Source organism: Emydura macquarii, unplaced genomic scaffold (genome assembly GCF_026122565.2).
Source record: "Emydura macquarii macquarii isolate MOO-44397 ecotype Brisbane River unplaced genomic scaffold, CSIRO-AGI_Emac_v2 contig_1348, whole genome shotgun sequence".
In the NCBI taxonomy this organism is placed as follows: domain Eukaryota; kingdom Metazoa; phylum Chordata; order Testudines; family Chelidae; genus Emydura; species Emydura macquarii.
This window is the reverse complement of record NW_027131485.1, coordinates 1682378-1697199: the sequence shown is the minus strand read 5'-3', so window position 1 is coordinate 1697199 and position 14822 is coordinate 1682378. Positions and strand designations below refer to the sequence as shown.

Genomic DNA, 14822 nt, shown 5'->3' with positions numbered 1-14822 from the left:
AAAACAAAAGGTTAAGTGAATCATGGAAGACTGAGTTCAGTGAGCAGCAGCTTCTGATGCTACAGGAATCTTATCACTCTCTTGCCTCCGTGCCAGAACTAAAGTAACATCAGCAACAATAACCGAACTCCAGTATGCAGATGACTGTGCTGCAGTTTCACAGTCAAAGGAGGACCTACAAACAGCCTTTAACTGCTTCTCTGAAGCTTACAAAAGCCTAGGGCTAACCCCGAACATCGGCAAAACAAAAGTTCTCCACCAGCCTGGTCAATCATCAGACCTAGCAAGGAAAACCTACATTGACAGAGAGGAATTGGAATATGTAGAACACTTTGCCAACCTTGGCAGCCATCTCTCACAGAGGGCAAACATAGATGTTGAGATTCAGCACACAATCCGATTGTCCACAATCTCACCGGGTGTTCAACAACCACAACATCAGAACACACTTTTTGTTTACAAAGCGGTGGTAATTCCAATTCTCTTCTCTGGCTACGAGATTTGGGTGACCTACAGAAAACACCTGAAAAATCTGGAACACTAGCACCAGCATTTTCTCCAAAAGACCGTCAGATACAGTGGGAGGATCGCCGTATGTATCCTCACAGAGGCCAATATCTTTAGTGCTGAGGCCCTGATTATTCAGCACCAGCTGAGGTGAAGCGGGCACTGCGTGCACATGACTGATGCATGCCTACCAAAACAATTGCTGTATGCTCAAACTCAAAGGAGAAAGGAAACAGAGAGGACAAAATAAATGCTTCAGTGACACCCTCAAGACAAACATCAAGAGATGTGGCATCAACACCACACACTTGAGACAGTAGCCCAAGACAGGTCTAACTGGCAAAGACTTGTCAGAGAAGGAAAGACCACATTCAAGGAAAATTGCCTCACCTGGTTGCAGAAAAACACCAGAAAAAAAAAGGACAGACAACTGTCAAGCAGCAATCATGGCCTAACCCTGCCTTCCAACACCACCTGCAATGTCTGACAATGAGTCTGGGCTCAAGGATCAGACTCCTCAATCACCAAAGGACCTATATAAAATAAAACCTGTGAAAGAGATTATCCTCGATCCAAAGGGATCGATGACAACGATCACTAGACACAACACAACTATAGGAGAGTGGGGTGACACCAGGGACATTTTTTTTTTAAAAACTGTTGCTAATACCATTTCAACTTCATTAGTGTTAGCATAACGGCCACCATTTTGGCCAACATTAGGAATTGAACCAGGGACCTCCAGAGCTAAAAGCATAGGTGTCTCTACAGTTTGAACCAAAGAACCCAACTCTCTGGCCAAGAGTTGTGGACCAGGCCGAGAGAGGAACACATGTTGACCAGTGGATTACAACAACACTGATGAGAAGCCTAGTGTAGACAAGACTCTTGCTGCCACCAACATACAAAGCACAGTGTTGATTAGACTTATTCTGAACAGGATCAGAATACAATGTATTTTGTAAACTGGCAGAAGAAGGAGCCCTGTCTATATTCCCAGCACTGCAACATAGGAAGAAATGAAGAGTTATTAGCAACAGAAAGAAATGTTGGGAAAATATTCCCAATACAGGCAAGGTCAGGGCATGTGGTCTACACAATAACACAGAGAACTAGGATAGAGTGTCCTGGGATCCATCTACACTAGTAGAATCAGTAATGCAGGACTGGAAAGGACCTCCAAAGGTAATTTAATCCATAAGCACCACCACACTGGTTGCCAGCAAAAGGTCTCCCCTGGTGTCATTCTCCCCTTAACTGATGCTGAAAATTGTTCATCAACTCAGAGTTTAAGGCCAAAAGGGACCATTACGATCATCTAGTCTGACCACCTGTATATCATAGGCTGTTAAATTTCACCTAGTTATCTCTTTAATAAGCCCAATAACATGTCTTTGACTAAAGTATATATTCCAGAAAGACAGTCACAGTCTTGAAGACCTCAAAAGATGGAGACTCCACAACTTCTCTTGATAGTTTGCTCCAATTAACAACCCAAACTATTGAAAATGTGTGTCTAATTTCTAAATTTGAATGTGTCTGGCTTTAGCTTTCCAACCACTGGTTCTTATTCCTTTTCCACTACCAAGAGAAGCTCTTAACTATTTTAAGAAGGCAAGCTATCTTTATCAGCAACTCCATATTAAGAAAAGCGGACTGAGAATTCAACAAGATACATAGGAATAACAGGATGGTATACTTTCTCCCCAGAGAGAAAACACAAGATGTAAGCAGAAGACTGGATGGGTTTATGAAGTAAACTGGCAAATTTCCACTGGTGATGACATTGGAATCAATCACTCTGTATCACATGGAATTACACAAATTATAGAGGTCTTCAGGGTCCTTGGAAAAAAATCTGAAGAGGAGGAAAATCCAAGTGATCTTCTCTGAGTGAGACGAGAGAGGGCAGAAAATAGTGGAGGTGAACCACTGACTATGAGACTGGTGTGAAGCTGAAGATTTTGATGTTGTGGAGCCCTGGGCTACATTCCAGAGGAAAAGAGGACTGTTCTAATCTCACATGTAGCGGGGGGCTAATCTGCTCAGCTCAAGAGCATCTTGAGCAACCAGGAGGGCATTAAACTAACATAAGGGAATGCTAGAAGACTCAAAGGCAAATGAGATACAGATTTAAACTCAGCATGTTGTGAATAAATTAAACCATGACAAAGAATGTGAAGAGAAGAGATTTTTCAATTGCTTAGGTACCTATGCTAGGAGTCTGGGTAACATGCAAGAAGCACTGGAAATTCTCACTGATGAGAAGAAATTTGATATAATTGGCATTACTAAAACCTAGTGGGATGATTTGCATGGCTGGAACTTTTAAATCACTGAGTATAACCTATTCAGGCAGGATAGAGTAGGTAAAATATTTTGGAGGGTGGGGGGAAGGAGGGGGAAAGAAGGGTTGCATTGGCACTCTACACTAAAGACAACAATACCTGTTATAGAATTACTGAGAAATCAGAAGTGCAGGATCTTGAATGTAGCCCGGAGAGAGGGTACTGGTGGAGGTCAGTTACAGACCACCAAATCAAACCAGAGAACAGGACTACTCCTTAACCTCTCGTATAATGTGCCAAAAGAAGAACTGTGCTATGGGGAACTTCAGTTTCGGAGACATGTGCTGGAGGTCTCATGCAATCTGTAGCAAACATCATTAGGGTTTCTAAAAATTGTAGAGACGATGGTTTTTCCAACAACTACAGATATTGCATCCAACATGAGGTAACTCTTTTGGACTTCATTATGATGGATACAGATGAATTAAACACTGGACTGAAAATTGGTGGTTGCCTAGGGCCTGTAAGGCCCCAAAGTCTAGAACCCAGACCTGCAGAGATACTAGGCAGCTGACATCTCCAGGCTATCACCCAGCAGAAGCTGTCACCAGCTTGCACGCCACTTCCCATTACCTGCTTTGGACACAGACCATGGGAAGTTCTGCCTCAAGGGTATGACAGACAGCAGCCTCAGCATTTAGACAGAAAAATGTGAATGAAAATTGGGAGCTCTTTAAAAAGAGTCTATTAGATGGCCAAAAAGTAACAATTAAGAAAGAGGACAATTTTGGCTAAAAGCCCATCTTTGTTCAGTGCTGAAGCAAAGGCAGCAATAAGAAATAAAAAGCAATATATAATACATGGAAAAAGGGGGCAAAAGATAGCAATTGATATAAGCTTGAAGTTATGAAGTGCAAAACATAGATAAGGAAAGCTAAAGATATGCAAAAAGCAAAAGCCGGTAGGTGTAAGGACAATAAGCAGATTTTTTAAAATTATATTAGAAATGTAAGAAATCTTAGCAATGGGAAAGGCCCATTACTAGATGAAGACTATAAAATTGTTAATAATGATGCAGAAAAGACAGAAGTGTTCAATAAATATTTCTGTTCTATATTTAGAAAAAAGGAGGAGGATGTACTCAGATCATGAGGAACTTTCCAGCCTATTAATAAACGAATAGGATGTTAGACAACATCTACCAGGGATAAACATTTTTAAGCCCACAGGCTTGGATAACTTGCAACCAAGAGTCCTACAAGAGCTGGCTGAGGAGATGCCTGCCCTGCTAGTATTCATTTTTAATCTTGGAATGCTGGGGAAATTCCAGAAGACTGGAAGAGTGCTCATGTTGTACCAATACTCAAAAAAGGCAAGCAGGATGACTTGAGTAACTATAAACCAGTTAGCCCAACATCAATCCCAGGCAAAATAATTGAAAAGCTGGTACAGGATTCAATTGATAAAGAATTAAATGATAGGACTATAATTTAATGTTAGTTAATAAGATTTTTATGGAAAACAGTTCTTGTTAACACTGAATTAACTTCTTCAATGAAGTTACAAGTTTGGTTGATTAAGGTAACTGTGTAGATGTAGAAGACTTTTGTAAGGCATTTGCCTTAGTATTGCATGGCATTCTGATGAAAAAGAGCATATTATATAATATCAATAGAGCGCACATTAAATGGGTGAAGAACTGACTAAGAGACAGATCTCAGAAAGTAGATATTGATGGGGAATTATTGTTGAATGGAGGTATTTCTAGTGGATTTCCAAAGGGATCAGTATTAGGCCCTACATTATTCAACATTTTCACTGCAGATAAAGTTTGTAGAAGACACAGAGTGGTGTTGACTACCAACATCAACAGAACCAAATCATTTTTAGCACTGCTTAAGAAAGCACAAAATAGATGTGGGACAAAACAGCAGTTCTGGAAAATGGTTTTGTCCTACCTATATTAGCAGCTAGCCCATTTTTATCACCAAATCAGTGGCACCAGAGGTTGCCCACTGATACCAGATAGTGTGTGACAGGTAATTTTCCTAGGGCTTGTCTACACACAATTAAACTGCACTGGCCTAATTAAAAATGTGTTGCTAGACCAATGAAAGTTTGTGCGTTGACATTCTGATTTGTGTTTGTAGCCTTATTTTGGTTTACGTTGGTAAGAAATTGAGTTAAACTAAATCAATATAAGCCTCTCAAACTGTAATAAAAAAGAGTGTATACACAACCAGCTAAATCAGTTTAAAAAACCCACCTTTAGTTAAAACAGGGCTGGTCTGTGTGGAGATAAGGCTTCAAAGTAAACAGTGCCTTGGGCTCTTTCTCCAGATCTGACAGTGACTAGTTTAGCCAAAATAATCCAGGGCTGCCTGGAACCTATCAACACTGCAGCACCAACCAGTTTTAAAATCCATTTTAGTGTGGAGGGAAAATTTCCCTGCAAATCATTATCTCTCTTTGTGCCTCAATTTCCCCATCTACATAATGGGAACAACACTGGTAACTATTGCACAGTTTGTGAAGCATAACTGAAGTAAGGTGTTTTGGGATTCTCAGTAAAAGGTGCTGTATTAGGCCTTACCATTTCAGCCCAAAAAACAACATCCAGTGATGCGTAATGGGGAGAAGAGGAGGGATGGCATGGAAGCTAACAAATTATAGATCTGACAAGGATACAGCCAGGCTGAGGAAAGATGCAGTACGTGGAAGTGGGGAGCAAATAGAAGCAGATCCATTCCGCAGACCACTGAAGGACAGAGATCCAAATTGCACTCCCTCAAAAGAGGAAAGAAACATAAAGCATTGCATTGGCTCAAGTTTACCAGAAGATGCCAAAGTGATCACGAAAGGAGGGCTGCTTAGGCGAAGTATTTGTTCTGTCAGTGGAAGATAGCCAGCTCTGTGATTGCTTCAGTACTCAGTGGTAGCTGATGCATGGAGCATATTAACATAGTCTCCAGAGGAGTCAGTTTTCTCCCTTATGAGCTGCATATGAGATGCTTCTGCGACAGCAGTGAACTGGGGGAGTAAAGATGGTGCCACACTGGAATGGCAAGGAATCTCTAGAGGCTGGGACTTGCTTTTTATGGACATCCAGAGAGACCAGAGAAGACTTCTCTGATGTGTTCGTCTGCCAATTACAGTTTTCATTGAGGAAAATAGTGCAGTAAAGTGGGGTGGTAGTGGTGGGGTGGAAAAGAAGGCAGAAGAGATCTGAGAATTAAAACAAACTTCTCTCTTCCTTGCACAGAAGGAAGTAAATTTCTCCAGCAGGTTTCCATCTTCACAGAAACTCCTTTCTTCTAAGTAAAGATGCATGTACCATGCGGGCAAGAGGGACAGAAAAATTCAGCATAGCAGGGAGAGAAGGAAGATCAATACTGAGAAGATGATAAAGGGCGAGTTAAATGGAAGGGGAGAGCAAGAGAGAAAGGAGGTAATATAAAGAGGAGAAACAATAAGAGGGAGGCTGGTTGAGAGACAAGGAGAAGCTGTTAATTACCCAGATAAACATTTTATTGCATCTGCATGTAAATTTTAAGCACTTTAAACACAGGGTGACTGCTAAGTAACTCTCTTTGCAAAGAGCAGTTTTATGACTGACATTACAAGCATTGACAATGCCCAGACTACACGACCAGCAGATGTGCCACAGCCATTAGGTACGGATAAGATGATAATATTTGGTCAATGAGTTCTGAGGTTACCAGCACAGCTCCCAATCTCCCTGGTGAACAAAATCAGAACATATGGCATTCAATGTGCTGAAACTGTCAGGCTCATAATTAACTGATTAGAGTACATATGGAGCTCACAGACAGTATAAATCTCTCAATGTAAAAAATGCTGGGGACTATTGAAGGTGTCAGCGTGAGTCTTCCCTGCAAATCTCTCTTCATTAATGTTTCATATGGAGCCAAATGTGTTGTAATAAAATGGTTATTAATGGAGTTATATTTATGATGATTTCTCTTTTATGCATCTGGAGTTAACCTTTCAAACCCTAAATCTCTCACAATAATCATCACTGCCGGCATGGAAACCCCTAGTCAGAGGGTCTTTTGATTTGTCCCATTCACATAGAGGTTAGGTTTAGTGAGTGGTAGGCAAGTAAAAATTCATCAAGTTAGTGGCTGTCACTGACACTGATGTCGCAGTGTTAAAATGAAAATCCATTTCAAGCTACAGACACAGCTTGGATTCTGTTTATTTTAGGTATTCATAGAGCTCCAATTGGCATGGTATCTAGGGGCAAAATCATCCCATCTCAGTCCTCAGTACTCTCCATGACACAGACTTGTACACATGACAAGACGTTGTTAACCGCTCAAAGTAGACAGACATATCCTGCTGGTTTCTTTGCCCACAATTCCACATGGCATTCTTCTTGTACCTGCTTTATTTTCAATGCTTTGGAAAAGCCTGTTCTTGAATCTGTGTGTTTAAGAAAATAAGACACAGAAAAATACAGAACAAAGCATGCATGTATGTGCTTGTGTGTGCAGATGTGTATAAATACAGATAGGTCCTAGTTAAGACTTAGCTGTCTGTGAAGGTTTGTTTCTACAGTCCTGATCCAATTTGGATTAAAGGTGGTGCCCAAACTGCATTTATCATAGCATATGTGTGCTTCACACTATAAGCCATTGGGGCTACATGTGCCAGATATGTGGAAATGATGGCTAATGCAGACTGCTGGGACCCACCTGCTAAGTGTGGTTTTGCTCCAAAAGCTCTGTGCTACCATATAAACCTAGACTACTGATCAACTTCTCTGTACAGCTTAAAGTGTTTTTTTGATTTATAAAGCCCTAATTGGTTCGGGTTCTGGCTATGACACATGCCTCTCTCTCCATGCATTATCTCAGCAGCTCAGATCATCTCAACCTGACAGTGTCCTCTTGGTACAAAGAGAGAACCCTCACTGAAAACCTGGGACTTTTCATACCCCTTGGTTTGCCAAATCATGTATTTGATGATCTTCAAAGATATTCTTGCCAGGTCCACCTGTTCTCCCAGACTCATTCTGGGGGAGAGGAGATACCAATTAAGAGGCTTAAGTAAGTTGTTCTGGGTGGCATTTGGGGATTGGGAAAGTACTGCAGATCATCTGCAGTGTTCTCCTTGTGTGATTGATTGATGTAGGCCAGTCTGGGTGTCCTTCTTTCCTGCTTTCTTGCAACTGTTTGATATCAATGTTGCAATGTGCCTAGTGCCTGGAAAATATTCTCCAATTTACATCTGGATGTCATATTCTCACCACCACCAAACAACATTTCATTGGGCAAACCATATGGGAGCACATAGGAAGGAGATAAAGAGAGAGAAAAACTGGACGATCTTGGGGAGGGCAACAACAATCATTCTTGTCCCAGAACGGGCTGTGTGTTTGCGCGTGCACACACCCCTAACTCTTTTCAGTATTAGTAACTTAGGCTATGTCTAGACTAATAGCTCGGGATGTGAGTCCCCAGCTCACATACACATAGTGTGAATATAATGAGCAGTGCAGTTGTGAGAGCACAGATAGTGGTAGCGCAGACAGGGCTGAACTGTGCCAAGTACATACCCAGCAGTTTCAGCAGCTGCACTGCTCTTTGTATTTGCATGAGCTGGATGAGAGCTAATGCGGGTGTGTGTATGTGAACAGGGGATTTACACTCCTCACTCAATGTGCAGACATAGCCTCAGAGTGCATGTTCCAGGCACAGAGCTTCTCACTCAAACACCCAGAACTCAACATTTCTCTCTCATTCCCTATCTCTATTTATACTGACAGAAGATTGCTGCCACCTCCTCTTAAACTTAACTTCCAACATCACACAAAGGACTATCCAGACTTCATCTCCTTCATGAGCAAAAAGCAGTTCCCTCAGCAGATAATACTCCACCCTTCCTGTCTCCACCTTCCTCCCTTCCCTTGTTCACTATATCATCATCAACCACCGCTTCATCTTCACTGGATGTCCTCCTTTCTCATACAGAACTGCTGATACAATCCATGGCGGGGGAACGCACACATACACGAAAATGCCTGTATAAAAAATCGATTTCTTCCTGTATGACTTCTTTGGAGGAGGCACGACTGCTGGTAACAAATGAGTTTGATCATAAAACAGTTCTTTCTCTACAGTGCATAAACAAAAAGCTGTCAGATAGCTGTAGGGCTAACAAAGGAATCCACCTGCTGGGAATGTGTGAATGGATTTAAATACATGAAAAACTCTGGGATAAGACATGACAGGTAGTTGGGGGTTTTATTCTTTTTATGGGGAAAATAGGACAAATTATTTTGTTTTAAAGGTAAACTATAATGCATATAGTAATGCTCATTGCCTTTATATGATGTAAAGAGACTGACTCAAACTTTTTCCCCTTAAAGTGTTTTTCTGCCTATATTTAAGCATTAGAATTACTAGGTTACATATTTCATGGCTTCTGTAGGCCAAGCACACTGGAAGTGCACAAACCAGTGGCACCTTACATTCTTCTATTTCCCATACAAGTTCCATATGTGCTGTCACATCCTCCCTACTTCAGAACTCTCTGCAATCTGCCCCCACTCCCACCCTCATGGGAGGGGCTCTGTGTGCCCCTCCTCTATTCCCAATCCCCCATGCCAGCTGTCCTGTGTGACCCCTATTTCCCCCTTCCTTCACATATCAGGAGCTCTGTACACCATCCTAAGCCATCCTTTCTCCCTTTCCCTCCATGCCCTCCATTCCAGGGTTTCCTCTGCCAGAGACTGTGTGCCCCCTATTCCTTTTTTCCTCTCCATGGCAGGACTCTGTGTGCCCCCCCTGCATTCCTTCTTCCACCACATGACAGGGACTGTATACCACTCTATATCATGAGTGGAACTGCACTCATGCTAGCACACTGGGTTAGTGAATTCCCTAAAGTTCTTCATGTAGATGTAGCCATAAGGATTGACAGCAACATCTCAGGTTTCAGCCTTATATGATGTCACCAGTTAAGTCCTCTGAAGATTTTGCAAGGGGTCTCCAGTAAAAAGAGGAAAGATAGGTTTCCTGACACGCAACAAGAATGAACACACTGGGGGGGGAGTTGGATGGAATTCAAACACAATAAAAACAGCAAAGAGCACCCATTTTTTCTTGTAGAGTTCACCTTTAAGCCACTGAAATCTTTACAGCCCTTCAAAGCTTAAAGACATAGCTACAATGTGGGGGCCACAAAAACCCCACTTCTGGTATAAACCCAGGAAATGTTATTTTAATTGGTCTATGTTCTGTTTCGCACTTAAATTTCATGTGGTAATAAATGAAAAAATATATATATTGTACCAGTTTTTTATAATATAACTAAAGCAAAATTAAAATTACACAAAAATGCTTTAAAGGGCAATGCAGAAACTACACCCTGGTGGACTAGATCAGTGGTTTTCAACCTGTGGTCCACAGACAATATCTAAGATTTCCAAAGTGGTCCTCACCTCCATTCGAAATTTTTTAGGGGTCCACAAATGAAAAAAGGTTGAGAACCAATGGGCTATATCATCAAAAGTAAGCTTGCACCCACTGATTCATACTTTAAGTCTAGTATTAATAGTGGTTCAACTAATTATAACTACTGTAGCTTTAAAAATATATTGATAAGTAATAAACTTATAAAAAGCACAACAAATCAAAAATATAATGCAAATAAAACATATGCAAATATAGAAGAGAAAAACAAAATCAGTGGAATGCAGGCCTGGCTTGACATGAGTATTTTTTAGTTTTTAAAAAATATTTGAATTTTTTTTAATTAGGAAGCTAAAGACTCCTATTATTTACTAATTACTTGCTAATGCTAAGAGCTACTGTAAAAACTAATTACTAAAATGACAACTCAGAAACAGTTAAGGTAAAACAACGCAGACAATTGCCAGAACTCTGCCGAGGCAGCTGAGAAGAAACTGAGGAAGGTTCGCCCACGCAGTGCTATATAACAACAGCATGGGGCACGAGACGGACTAACACACATGTGCAAGCCAAAGAGAAACTGCAATGAGAAATCTCCAATCAAAGGCGCAGCGGGAGCGCTCATCGGGACACTACTCTAAGAAGTATGAGTCACCAAACTGTTTTGGTTACAATTCTATCCCTGAGTTTTATTTCTGATGAAGGCTTTACCTCTCACTCCTTCCCAATAGAATGCTTCCAGGACTCCATCCTTAACCGTCATTTTCTGTTGTCTACATACGTTCTATCATTCTTAATAAATATTTGTACTTCATTAATACCCAGAGATCCCATTTAGTGCTGGAGCACCATTATGCTAGGGACTGTACAAATACTTAGGCAGGGCATCATTGCTAGCTTCACCAGTTATTCACTGCAAAGACCCAAAATTACATGGTCAAGTCTCTAGATTTTACAGCAACCTAGTAGAAATTCTGCAGCAGTTTTAGATAGATTTTAAGTGTAAGTTTATATTTAATTAAATATGAAAATGAATAATATGATCAATACAGTACAGTAGCCCGTGATATTCTGGTATTAAATTCAATTGTATGCTGTCCTCACAGTTTATGTTTTCTATATTCTTCATCTTTAAGTTCCAGAGTCAACAGCACATTAAGCTGAATTAGGCAAATAGCACACCTCTCAGCAATGGTTTTGGGCTGGCTGCAAACTCAGGAAGATACCACTGCATTGCTTTACATTTGGTTCTCATTTCAAGGTAATCTTTACAGTCATGATGGCAAGAATTTTTTTTTTACATGAGAGTTAAGATTCTGGAACAGAAGTCTTCACCAAGGGGTGAATTCTGCAGCAAATTCCGCTGCCACGGAACCACCAAATACATGGAGCCCTCACTTCTTCTATTTCTATGGGCATCCAAACACTACATCTCCCTTTACTTTCTCTTACCCTTCTGTCAAGTCTCTAATAGCTCTGCCTTTTTTGTCTGCATCTTTGTTACCATCTCTTACCATTCCCATCCATGTTCAGATAAATTACATCTGTGCCCTCATTTAAGTGTGTTCTGCCTTTTTCTATGTGGCCCCTTATACCTGTGACTCCCTCCTTGTAGTATTTCAACTCTTCTTTTACTCTACTACGTTTTCCTCTTTGCGCCCTAATGAAAGCCACTGTACCCTAGTTGGCCTTTTATGGGAACCATTGTCTCCTGCTCTGGAACACACTCTCTATCTTAGCTCTCAATAAAGCACCAGGTAATATCTCATAGTAATAATGGTAGGAGAGAATACAGTTCTATTACGTGTGTATAAATACATATTCGGATCAATGAATAAATATTGGTGCAGATTTTGCAAGTCGTGTTTTGAGTCCATGCCCAACTCCCCCCGCTCTTAAAAACCTTTAATTAAAAAGTTGTTTCAAAAGATATTTTACAAAACTCTATCTTTGACTTCATTGTTTTCTCTGAATTCTAAGTAAATAAAGGATTTGTGAATTGTCCCAACAGGCATCTTAACCATGTGAACTCAGCATGTGAACACAACAGGTGGCTTCATCCTCCAAGTCCACTATATGTATAGTGTATATGCTGTATACACAACCAGGGAAACCAGATGGGAAGGAACAACTGCTGCAGCTCCTGATCACAGTCTATGGTTCACTGCTGTATGGATTATGTCTATACTGGGGTTAGAAAACGGTGCCTCCACATTACCTCCATCTCAGCATTGTGCGCATGCACCTTCTGCACCATTTCTTCTGCCTCACGCATACGCCGGCTCAGCTGGGGAGAGTGCTCCGATGGGGTCAGCTCATTGTCATATGACTCCAGAATTGCTCTCATTCCATCACGCTCCTGTTGTAAGGAAAGAAACGGACTGGTTACAGTTTGCACTGGACACATTCAGTCTATATCTTCAAACTGATCACATCCAATTAAATTTAACATTTTTTACTATAGTTCGCCTACGTGGTGGAGAGCATTATTTCTATCGGAAAGTTATTTCCAGTTGTCCCATTAGTCTTCGGTATACACATCACACACAAACTGAGAGACATAAAAATCTATTGCACTGAATTTTGAAAATGTACCTAAACCATACATCCCTTTTAGAGGGCAATATGCACACACTATCTGCCATTTTACATATATATAGCAAGAGCAAGTGAAATTAGGGCCCTCAAGTAGAAGATGCTTCTTGGAGACACCTCAACATGGCTGTTTAGGGAAAACAGCAATGAGTTACTGGAGCTAAATCACGGAATCTTACTCTGCCATCAGTGAAGTTGAATACAAGTGCAGAAGTCTTCTAATGAAGAGCCCTTAAATATAAACAAAGTACTTTATTCTCACAGCACAGATGCATTTAGTATAATCAACCACACCAAACAGGATTTGGATAGGATTACATGGAGAAAAATACTTTACCTTCCAAGTGGAGGGATTAATTTCTCATTTTATGAAGGGTTTCTCAATAATGTGGCCATTAAAAATGTAGGCTCATCCACGGCAGAAGAAAAAAACGAATGGATACTGGAAGGGCCCTAGTAGAAAGCATTGACCTATGAAAACATTATGTATTTGTTTCCATTAGCACCCACAATGCACAAGGCAAACAAAGTTAGACGTGGTCTATGCCCCTAAAAACTTAAAATGGACACAGAGATGGAAGTTCTCAATTTTATTTTCACTAGTACTGCTCCCAGCTAAGAGAGTTGTTCTTGCAGTTCATATGTTAGATACATGTGCTTTCTAATACTGAAGAACCTGGGTTCAAACCCATGCAGACCCACAGTGGGGATTATGATTGTTTGGGGAAGCATATGTACAATTTATTAATTCTAGTTGATATTATGAAGTTATTATAAAAATTGTTGCATCACTGAATGTCTTTATGTAAATGTAGACTCCAACATGGCTGTCAGGTCCTGTAGCAAGTATCCATCAGACTAGGGAAAACTGGAGAGTAGTTAACTAAAACCATACTCTAACAACAGAACCGGTATGCTAAAGAGGTTTGCTAAAACTAAGAGAACCAGTTTTTTCCACCTCGCAAATAGTGGTTGAGCATTTGGAGAGTGGAAAATTCCCAAACAGCACCAAGAGATGGAGGTGACAAAGTAGGGGGTTTAAAAAGGACTCTTAGGAGAGACACAGGAAGCTTGGCGCAGGAGAAGGGAAGAGACATGCATGTTTTTGTACCAGGGGACTCAGTTTAGCTATGGGACCAAGCAAGGTCTAGGAAGAGAGAGACGATGGTTCAGAAATGAAGCCATGAGCTGCAGCAGAAGGATCTTGAACAATCCCAGGGGAACATGACCCCAGCCCAAAAAATGCTTGAGTGGTGAGGAAATTGAAGCGGGGAAATGCATATAGGATGTTTTGTATAGATCTGTATATTTCTCCTTTTAAGAAAATAGGGGAAATTTTTGAGTGGATTGTGCTGGTGGAATTGAGAAAACAGGGCTGGGGATCACTTGCTGAGAGTCTGAGAATAGATTTCATTACAGTATTTGTGTTCAGAAATGAAGACCAGAGCTAAACACCAGGAGTGAGTGTTTTCAATTGTAACTTCCATCTGTTTTGATTTATTATCAGCAGAACTACTGAATAAAGCTTGCACTGTGATTTTAATTATACATTCCCTCATAGCTTGTTTGCTCTTCAAGTCAGAGCCGAGCCTTGATAGGCAATAAACCCATCCTCTTGTCTCCTGTTCCTTTACAGGCAAAGAAGTGGTACCCTCAAAGAGGTCTCTTGATCCCATAGAAACTCTCTGTCCCTCACTTTGGTAGCTGAGCAATGGAGGAGGCTGCTAAAGCATGCCTGCGAATCTGTTCTGAAGTGCACATCATTCAGCAGTGGATTGGGAGCCCAGTCTTGTATTTTAAGAACCACTGTTTGTCCTAGTTATGAGTCATCTGTAAATGTGGATGCTTTCTTGATGCACAGATGGATTTGGACCTCTGGGAAAGGATCCAACCAGCTGATATCTTTGATGTTACATTTGATTGGGTTCTGTTTGATTTTGCAGTTGAAACAGTGCTAAGGCTTTTGGGAAGTCCTTGATATAATGGAGACAGA

General features: G+C 40.8%; 1 protein-coding gene across 7 annotated transcripts in view; it reads right to left on the bottom strand.

Annotated features, from left to right (window-relative positions):
• MAD1L1 (mitotic arrest deficient 1 like 1) overlaps positions 1–14822 on the bottom strand; it is a 493546-nt gene that overhangs the window by 255267 nt on the left and 223457 nt on the right. For all 7 annotated transcript variants that reach the window (XM_067550858.1, XM_067550856.1, XM_067550860.1 and 4 more), the window contains one exon: positions 12453–12593. In XM_067550858.1, coding sequence (XP_067406959.1) covers positions 12453–12593 — 141 coding nt within the window. The remainder of the gene's footprint in view (positions 1–12452; positions 12594–14822) is intronic.